Raw genomic sequence first — 10,650 nt, forward strand, 5'->3', positions numbered from 1 at the left:
GCATTTGCATAGTAGGTTCATATTTTGATGGCTGGAGTGAACAGGTAGGTTAAAAGACAAAGAATTTTGTTTGTCTTGTATACCTTTGTGTGGAGAAACTATCTCCCCAGGTTACATAGAATACATATGTGCTTTCAGGTAGGCAAGGGATTAGAAGTATGCTATCAGAAGTATGCTATTAGAAGTATGCTATCAGTAGTCTAGGAAGCCAACACATTAAAGTGGTCTTAGATTCGTCATGTCTTGGGGGTGCCTAAAGGAAGCAAAAATTAAATCTGAAGAAATGTATCCTTAATACAGACCTCACAAGAGTCCCACAGATAATAGCTTTCAAACATGAACTTAAAATTCAAAATTATAAAACACAGGAGGAAACACAACACCATGAATAAGAACCAGTAAAAATAATAAATTGCATATTTATACCCCTCAAGAATATCAGAGAAAGAATTTGGGGGTTATATAACTTAATAATTGTGCTTAAAATGTTAAAGTAATAAAAGATGGACTAAAAAAAATTAGAAAGGGACACAGTACTATCCAAAAAGATCAGGCATATTTTGAAATTAAAAAAAAAAAAAGAATAACTAGGATTGAATAAAATAGTGAAAATTTAAAACTTGGCAGTCATGTTAAAATAGCAGATTAGATCCAGATGAAGAGAGAATTGCTTAGCTGAGAGAGATATATGAAAACCATTCCCAGAAAGCAGCACAGAGAGATAAAGAAGTGGAAAATAGGAAAAAGAAGTTAAGAAAGGTATAGAATGAAAAGACCCTATTTACTATGTAATAGGAGTTCCAGAAAAAAATAACAAGGAAGAACTAATATACAAAGAGACAAATGGCCAAAATTTTTCCAGACCTGCAAGATAATAATACTCAGACTGAGGAACTGTGATCAATCCCCAAACAGAGTAAATATGTATCTACTTTGATATTATAATAAATATATAAAATGCCAGAGGCACCTTGGGGGCTCAGTCAGTTGAGCAGCGAACTCTTGATTTTGACACAGGTCATGATCTCAGGGTTGTGGGATTGAGCCCGGTGTCTGGCTCCATGCTTGGTAGGAGTCAGCATGAGGTTCTCTACCTCAGCACCACACACCCCCATTCCCCTGGCTCACATGCTGCCTCTTTCTCTCGCTAAAATACGTGAATAGGTTTTACTAAAAATAAATAAAAATAAAAATAAATATAGAATGCCAAAGAAAAACAACTTACCCATAAAAAATGAGAGATTTACAGAAAATTCTCAATAGCAACAAGAGAAGTCAGAAATCAGTATGTTATCTCCAAAGTCTGAGAAAAAATAACTGTCAACTTAAGATTTTATGTTACTAAATGATTATTCAAGAATAAAGATGAAATAAAAATACATTTTCATCCAAATAAAAGCTGAAAGCATTTGCCACTACATATCCCCACTAAAGACATTTCTTCAGGGTGTCCCCGAAGAAGAAAAATTATCCTAGAAGGAAGGTATGAAGAGGAATAATTAAAGAATTGATCAACATGAGAATAAATGGCCAAAATAACATAATAAAACTAGATTATCTGGATAAAATTATATTGTTAAAGGGGTTGGAGGATACATGGACATTCATAATTTTCTTCTATATTCCTTTCATGGTACTAAAATATTTTGTAGCAATTTTTTTAATAGTTCCAGGTAAAGGTCCTGTGAGTGGAAAGAGTTTGACCTACTTATAGAAGTGAAAAATGCCAATGTATCTGGGACACAGTGATGAGAAGTGATAAAAAATGAAGCTAGAGAGGTAAGCAGAAGTCAAATCACAAAGGCCTCAGATACCATGTTAAGGATTTGTCATAGCCAATAGGAAGCCATTAAAAGAATCCAAACAAATGATTTAAACAATATAAATTAAATGTTAAAAAGATAATTCTGCCTGCTGTATTTAAGAGGTCATGTTAAGTATCAAGACCCAAACATATACCATTGTATATCTCACTGGTCCTGATTTGTCCACTGGTCCTGATTTATTCAACTTCTGAGATTATCAAAGGCAAAATTCTCTCCAGCACATCTGGTAACATTCAGAGATAACTACTCTGTATTGTACCATATTAGATTCATTGTATGACCCAATAAGAACCCCTATGCAATGATATCATTTTTCCCATTTTCCCCCCATTCAATGAGATCATTTTTATTCAAATTACAGCACAGAATCCTTAGTGGTGTTGGGTCCGTTATCAAAGGAACGAGACTGAGACCAAGTTATGCAAAGCCTTAATCTATGCCAAGCATTAGAAGTTAGACTGACTGGCCAGGGAAATGAGGCTGAGACAAAGTGAAAGCTATGTAAAGCTTTATTCTATGCCAAGCATTAGAAGTCAGACTGACGGGCCAGGGCCGCCTCCGGAGAGAGCGATGCCCCTTGGTCTTACAAACTAGTTTTTATAGGGCACAATCGCAGACATCTGCATATGTGGCTTTGGCTGATTGGATGTCTCCTACCTGTGTGTTTTAGTAACGGTTACCTGGAACCGATACTAGTAACTGTTAAGGCATTTATTAAACAACAAAATGGCCTTATTTTGGGTATGTGTTTTAGTAATAGTTACCTGGAACAAATATAAACAAAATGGCCTTGTTTTAGGTGTGTGTTTTAGTAACAGTTCCCTGGAACTGATATCAATAACTGTTGAGGCATTTATTAAACAACAAAATGTCTACCTAGGCAACATGGAGTCACTATGGCTAAGTAGGCCCAGGCGGGCTCTAGGGGGTTAACATGTTTTAATGTGGAATCGACCCCAACAGTGGAAAAGAAGATTGTTGCTACATGCTGGAGTATTATTGAATGCAGGGAGAAATGCAAAGGTTTCAAGAAGAAGCAGGTGGTTCTAAAGATGACTCATGGAGGATAAGGAGACTATAAGACAACAAAAAGGCAGGACTGGGTATTCCAGATGAGGGGGATATGGAATATTTTTCACAAAATTGCATAAGAATCAGCATGTTCTGGGGAACCTGGGTGGCTTAGCACATTGAACGCCTGACTCTTGATTTCCATTCCAGTCATAATCTCAGAATGATCCAGCACCCCCCCCATTCTCAGTGGGGAGTCTGTTTGAGATTCTCTTCATCTACTTCTGCCCCTCCCTTTGTCTCAGGTGCACATACTCAATCTCTCTCTCAAATAAAATCTTAAAAAAAAAGGAATTAGCATGTTTCATGGGAATATTGGGGTTTTTTTTTTTCATTTATTTATTTTCAGCATAACAGTATCATTATTTTTTTCACCACACCCAGTGCTCCATGCAATCTGTGCCCTCTATAATACCCACCACCTGGTACCCCGACCTCCCACCCCCCCACCACTTCAAACCCCTCAGATTGTTTTTCAGAGTCCATAGTCTCTCATGATTCACCTCCCCTTCCAATTTACCCCAACCCCTCTCTCTAACTCCCCATGTCCTCCATGCTTTCTGTTGTGCTCCACAAATAAGTGAAACCATATGATAATTGACTCTCTCTGCTTGACTTATTTCACTCAGCAGAATCTCTTCCAGTCCCGTCCATGTTGCTACAAAAGTTGGGTATTCGTCCTTTCTGATGGAGGCATAATACTCCATAGAGTATATGGACCACATCTTCCTTATCCATTCATCCGTTGAAGGGCATCTTGGTTCTTTCCACAGTTTGGTGACCATGGCCATTGCTGCTATAAACATTGGGGTACAGATGGCCCTTCTTTTCACTACATCTGTATCTGTGGGGTAAATACCCAGGAGTACAATGGCAGGGTCATAGGGAAGTTCTGTTTTTAATTTCTTGAGGAATCTCCACACTGTTCTCCAAAGAGGCTTCACCAACTTGCATTCCCACCAACAGTGTAAGAAGGTTCCCCTTTCTCCACATCCCCTCCAACACATGTTGTTTCCTGTCTTGTTAATTTTGGCAATTCTAACTGGTGTAAGGTGATATCTCAATGTAGTTTTAATTTGAATCTCCCTGATGGCTAGTGATGACGAACATTTTTTCATGTGTCTGATAGACATTTGTATGTCTTTATTGGAGAAGTGTCCGTCCATATCTTCTGCCCTTTTTTGATATGATTGTCTGTTTTGTGTGTGTTGAGTTTGAGGAGTTCATTATAGATCCTGGACATCAACAAAAATAAAACTGGGGGCATCATGTTACCTGATTTCAAGCTTTACTACAAAGCTGTGATCACCAAGACAGCATGATACTGGTATAAAAACAGACACATAGACCAGTGGAACAGAGTAGAGAGCCCAGATATGGACCCTCAACTCTATGGTCAAATAATCTTTGACAAAACAGGAAAAAATATACAGTGGAGAAAAGACAGTCTCTTCAATAAATGGTGCTGGGAAAACTGGGCAGCTATATGTAGAAGAATGAAACTCGACCATCCTCTTACACCGTACACAAAGATAAACTCAAAATGGATAAAAGTCCTCAATGTGAGACAGGAATCCATCAGAATCCTAGAGGAGAACATAGGCAGTAATCTCTTCAGCCACAGCAACTTCTTTCAAGATATGTCTCCAAAGGCAAAGGAAACAAAAGCGAAGATGAACTTTTGGGACTGCATCAAAATCAAAAGCTTCTGCACAGCAAAGGAAACAGTCAAGAAAACAAAGAGGCAACCCACGGAATGGGAGAAGATATTTGCAAATGGGAATATTGGTTTGATCAGTACTTTAAATTCCATTATAGAATAGTAGTAGAAACCATTGGATGAATAGCATGTGGAGAGATTAAGAAATTAATATGTTCTCCTGAGGTATAAACATTTTAAGCAGGGATGAGCTTTTGAACATATTTTTATTTTTTTTAATGTAGAGGGAAAATAAGGAATATATTGCAGACTTTTATTCTTAACCTCTTCAAGCATCCTGCCATCCTTAGGTGCTTCCTTTACAACATACCTGCCACATTCCTACCAGATTACTGCAGCCCTTGCTCATACAACCTCACCAGCATTCTACTGCTTAAAGCGTAAAGTCCAAACTCCTTAGTACAACGTTTAGGACTCTCCAAAATTCGACCCCAACATACCTCTCCAAAAAATTTACTTTAAGGAAATTAATGCTCCCACCAAATGGCCGAAAAATAAGTCCTGAGGAGGCCACTGTATCCCACCTACTTTCCATTGTTTATGCCATTCTTTCTCTCCAGAATGCTGGATTTTCTGTTTACTAGTTAGTCCTATCCAGGTTTTAAGGTCTAAAGCAGACCCCTATGTCCTCTAGGAAGGCTTTTTATACCACTGTAGGATCACACTGACATCATCTCCCGGAATTCAGTAATTGTTTTTGTTTCTAACCCTCCTCTGGTACTGAACACAAGCTACCCTACCAGAAGTTACCGTTTTAGATAGAGGGTTACATACCTCTTAAGCAGGAACAAGTTAGTTTATAAAATTCTTACCATCCCCAACTGCTCCCAGCAGTGCCTTGTACACCATTATGCTCAACAACTGTTAAACATGACCAGGCCTTAATTTGAAATCATAAACGGACTCTCCCCACCGGTAGCTTTTGATAAGTTCTCCAGGAAGGTTACTATTAACCACACCCTCAAACGCCTAGCACACCGGTTTAGGCTTCTGGCCCTGACACACTAAGGGAAGATGGATTACTTCAGTATAAAAGACTGTCAACAACAGTCAACAACAACGTAAGTAATGATATGAGAAATCTGGATTTCAATGCAGTAAGAGTGCTAAAGTGGTGGGCTTTTAGTAAAGATTTTTAAGTAAAAAGGTTTCCAACTTGTGGTGTCCTTTCTCAGAACAAAGCCGCCCAAACCAAAACCACAAACAGCCATCCCAGCACCTGGAAAGACGCCCCAGCAAAGCAAGCTGAGGAGGCGGGGTTTCATCACTTTGATTGGCTATCTGGAGACGCCTGCCTCTGATGATTGGTTAGCTGCCGCGAAGGACGCCGGGACTGGCACGTGGTACCGGTCTTCGGAGCCAAAAGGGGACAGAGATGGCGGCGGAAGCTTCTACAGCTCGATTCACGTTGTCTTCTTATCAACAGATGGGGAGGAAGAGTCGGCCCTGGGGTACTGCTGAGATTCAGTGTACTCAGTGTGGAAGAAGGGTGTCCAGAGTTTCTGGTGAGGACATTGGGGTGGTCCCCTTATGGCCCTGCTCTGCCTTGGCCACGGGCCCTTCCAGGGCTCCATCCCAATCAGGCCGCTGGGTGCGGAGACCTGAAAGCGAGGCCCACCCGGAAGTCTGAAAGCCAAGTGAGCTGCCAATGTAGGGGGGGTGGGGAGGCGGGGCGGTGGGGAATGAGGGGCGACTGTTCAGTTGCCGCAGCAATATGGACCAGGAAAACTGTCTCCGGGCCCACCCTCAGGGCAGCTAAGAAATCCTCTGTGGTCGGTTGTTAGTGGTTCCATGCCTCTCCAGAGCTTTCCCACCCTGCATCTGCGTCTCCCCTTTTTTCACTGATTCTGTTAGGGGATAGTGTGTGAGCTCTCTTAAGCACTATTTCGAAAACTTCCCCAGGTTCACAAGTTCGTGGAAGAGTAGATGTAAAAATTTAGCCCATGGTGTCATGATCTAGAAGTAATGAAATTTAATTTTCCTGTGTAGTTTTTTTGTAGGAGTAACAGGTAGACCACTTTAAAATTCTCCTGGATTAAAAAACAGGTGTTTGGGATTGGGAGGGAGGCATTATTGCTCAGTTTGGCTTAAGGCATTGTTTGGGAGAAGATTTGTTCCTGTTGTGAAAAATACACTGTACTCCTATTGATCTGATTTAGAATCTACTCAAGTGAAGACACATTCAATTACTTTAATTTAAAATGCCTTAGAGTGCTGTCTCTGACGGAGAGGAGTTGTTGAATTTCGAACTGTGGCTGCTGAAAATGAAGTCTTATTACCAACCCCATGACTGTTTATACTTTCAAAGTGAAAGTCGTTAATTTTCTCAGTCCTCCAAGATGGACTCTGTTTAAGGGACATGGACCTTTGTAGAGAAAGTTGGTTTTATTTTAGGGTGGAGAGGCAAACTTCTTCAACTCTGTTTTGTTTTTAATCACTGCTGTTACATAGAAAACCTCCAGTGTTTGAAAGAAATAAGTTGTTTGCAACAGGACCTTTTAAAATCACTCGTTCTTCCATATGTTTGTATTGCAATGCCCAGAAATACTCCAGATGGTGTTTACTGCATATAAAATTGTGAAAGTGCTTTGTAAGCTGTGATGCAAAACAAATTAGACTTGAACAATATCAGAAAATTTATAAAGATAGAACAGTTAAACAAATTTTATTTCTTTGGTAGTATCTCTGGAATTTGAATAGAACTTTAAATTTAACTTGGTCATAAGCAAGTTTCATATATTTCACTTGGCTTGAAAACTAAAGAGTTTTTTAGTCAAAAGAATATAATTCTTATCAGCAAGAACACTAATTTTTTTGCCAATAAAAGATGACTGATTTAATCTAATAGTTTTCCTTTTTTCTTGCAAAGTGTTTTTAAAATGACAACTTTTCCAGTTACATAGCTAAAACAAATATGTTTATTATGATAAATGTCAAATTCTGTTTAGAGCATTAAAATCTTGATATTAGGTTTTCACTCAAGATTATGGTATTTCCCCTCATAAACTCTGGGTTTGTGAGAATGATCTTTATGTGGGTCATATGGGTGTAACAATAGTAGCATCTGGTTTCTGTCCTTGCCATTATCTTAGATCATTGTAAGAGATGGGTATTTCCAGTGTCTCATCTGCCCTCCTTACTCCCTTCACAGGGTTGGAAATATAAGTTAGTAGAGGCAATAGTATCAAGTAGAAAGAATATTGGACTTGGAAACAGAACTAGGCTGGAGTCTAGATTATACCATTTACTTAGCCAGATCACCAAAATATTTACCGTATTCTAAGTTGAATATAACCTTCCCAAGTCTGCTTAGCTGTGATATTTACAAAGATCAAATAAAGTATGTCAGAATATTTTGTATCATTATAAGATATGGCAAATTCAAAGATTATAGGTACCAAAAACTATCTAAATTAGTACAAACTAATACTGCCTGGTTTTTGATCTGGAGTTTTTTTTTTTTTTTTCCTGACTTAATGTAGTTTCTCCTGAATTTTGTTTAGTAATTCCTACATTTTGAATGAAGTTTGGTATCTTTTCTTGTAAATGAGCATCCTCTTTAACTTTCCCCTCTGATTAATGCATCATTCAATCCATTCAATTCAGTTCATTCAATGCTAACAAATTGCTAAAAGTTTAACAGAATTTCATCAATAGGTCACCACCATGAACTACAATGTGGACATGCTTTTTGTGAACTGTGCTTGTTAATAACTGAAGAATACAGCACAATTATATGCCCTGATTGTGAGGTAAGTTTTATCATCTTTCATCTTTAATACATTACAACCTAATGTTAAAGGTTAAGATGTTACAGAAAACATACTTCTAGTTGGAACCTAAAAACTTGCATTTTTGCTGCTGACTCTTAAAGAAGCTTAACAAAAGATAAAGCCTTTCCGAGTCATTTTATAATTGTTCAGAGTGATCAAAAAGAATACAGAGTTAAAGTTCTGTATTAATCAGCCTACATATTTTTTGACTCTTTGGAGACTTCTTTGGAAAATTGCCTTTTTCTTTATTTTTATTTAAGTATATTCCTTTCAAATTCCTGCCCTTCTTTACCACACCAATACCACACAATCAAATTTTGCACTCCCCTGGCCCTCAATCTTTGTGTGTCATCAAATCTACATTTGTAGAGATGCCATAGTTTAAAAAAGAGGAGCAAAATAGTGGCCTCAAGTTAACTTCAGAGACATTAAAAAAAATAGTCACACTATAGACCCATGATAATGAGAACAAATCAGGATTTCAAGTAAAATTTAATGAACATCTTTGCATTTGCTACAAATACAAATGTATTCAATTTATATAGTATGTCCCTAGAAAATTGTCTTAATCTCTAAATTGTTAATGTTCCCCTTGAGATAACCAGATACTAAGGGTTTGTTTGTATCCACTGGGTCAATGAGGAAAAACAATACAGAGACAGGAGACCTGGAATGCAGTCCTAGTTCTATCACACTAAGCCTGAATTTCCTTATTTGTGAGATGGAAATAATACAGGCTTTTCTTTGGATTATAAGAGTCAAATTTGATTATATAGAAGTTTTCTATAGGCTTCAAAACCATTAAAATAACTGTTATAATCGACCCGTGATTATTTAAGTGTGGATTAATTGGCTTGTGGGTTAAACATGGTGAAAATACATACATTTATATAAATTTGTGAAGGTTTTAATTAGAGCAGAAACATTTACATATTAAAATGTCTATTTAGGAATTACATACTTTACAAATGTTGATCTTTATTGTGAAAGCTATCCTTCTCCTGTTTGTTTTTTTTGTTTGTTTGGTTGGTTTTTGTTTTTGGTTTTTTTTTTGGTCAGTGGGCTCCTCACATGTCGTTTGACTACATAGTTAAAGCAAAGGGGAGCCTTGTTCCTTTGGTTGTAATGGAGGATCCCTGACTAATTCATTCTTGTGATGGGTAAAGAATAAGGAAAGGGGAATAAGCAGGCAGATGGAACTGTCTCTGCTTCTACTCATCCTGTTCTAATATTCAAAAAAACAGGCAAATTTATTAGAACAGTAACTTTTCCCTTTTTTGGCAAATGATTTCATGTTCAATGGCCTTAAATCATTATACTTCTATTAATTTGTAAACATATATAAATGTTTATGGTATGTTTACAAATATTGGTTTTGGTTTTAGGTTTGTGATAAATCTATTTTATATCATTTTGACTAGGTCTGACTTTGGAAGATCTGTGATTTTTCTTATCCTTCCCTCCTGTCTCCCATTTTCCTTGTGCTGTTAGCCCAGGGAATTGACAAAGGACTGTAATTGGATTCTTCAGATGGAATAAAGCTGGTCACTACTTTTTAAAAAAATTGTATTTATTTGCGAGCGAGAGATGGAGAAAGCACGAGTGGATGTGGGGAGGAAGAAGCATCCTCCCTGCTGATCAGGGAGCTCCACTGATGCAGGGCTTGATACCAGGACCCCTGGGATCATGACTTGAGCCCAAAGGAGATGGTTAACCAACTGAACCACCCATGTGCCCCGGCTGATCACTTAAGGGAGTCCCTTCAAGAAACCTTTCTGAAATTGTTACCACTCTTTTATTAGTTTTCAAAATTTGGGATTTTTGCTGATATCTACTATTTATTTGGAAAAAGAAGGAAGAATCTAAATTAGTAAGAATGAATTTATAGAATATTTCAGTATTGTAGATTATTATTTTTGTATTATGTGCTCTTTTCTAAAAAGTAAGATTTAGGGGCTCCTGGGTGGCTCAGTATGTTAAGCCTCTACCTTTGGTACAGGTTATGATCCCAGGGCCTTGGGATTAAGACCTGCATCAGGCTACCTGCTCAATCGGGAGCCTGCTTCATCCTCTCTTTCTCCCTGCTGCTCCCCTGTTTGTGCTCTCTCGAATAAATAAACTCTTAAAAAAAAAAAAAAGAGAGGGCGCCTGGGTGGCTCAGTGGGTTAGGCCGCTGCCTTCGGCTCAGGTCATGATCTCAGGCTCCTGGGATCGAGTCCCGCATCAGGCTCCCTGCCAAGCAGAGAGCCCGATGCGGGAC

At 38.2% G+C, this 10,650-nt stretch overlaps 1 protein-coding gene across 2 annotated transcripts in view; it reads left to right on the forward strand.

Moving 5' to 3' along the window:
- The first annotated feature begins 5,992 nt into the window (after positions 1-5,992).
- The window catches only part of RNF17 (ring finger protein 17), a 161,661-nt gene continuing 157,003 nt past the window's right edge, over positions 5,993-10,650 (forward strand). For both annotated transcript variants that reach the window (XM_059377630.1, XM_059377631.1), the window contains exons 1-2: positions 5,993-6,122; positions 8,275-8,369. In XM_059377630.1, the coding sequence (XP_059233613.1) occupies positions 5,993-6,122; positions 8,275-8,369 (225 nt within the window). The remainder of the gene's footprint in view (positions 6,123-8,274; positions 8,370-10,650) is intronic.

Source organism: Mustela nigripes, chromosome 15 (genome assembly GCF_022355385.1).
Source record: "Mustela nigripes isolate SB6536 chromosome 15, MUSNIG.SB6536, whole genome shotgun sequence".
Lineage (NCBI taxonomy): Eukaryota > Metazoa > Chordata > Mammalia > Carnivora > Mustelidae > Mustela > Mustela nigripes.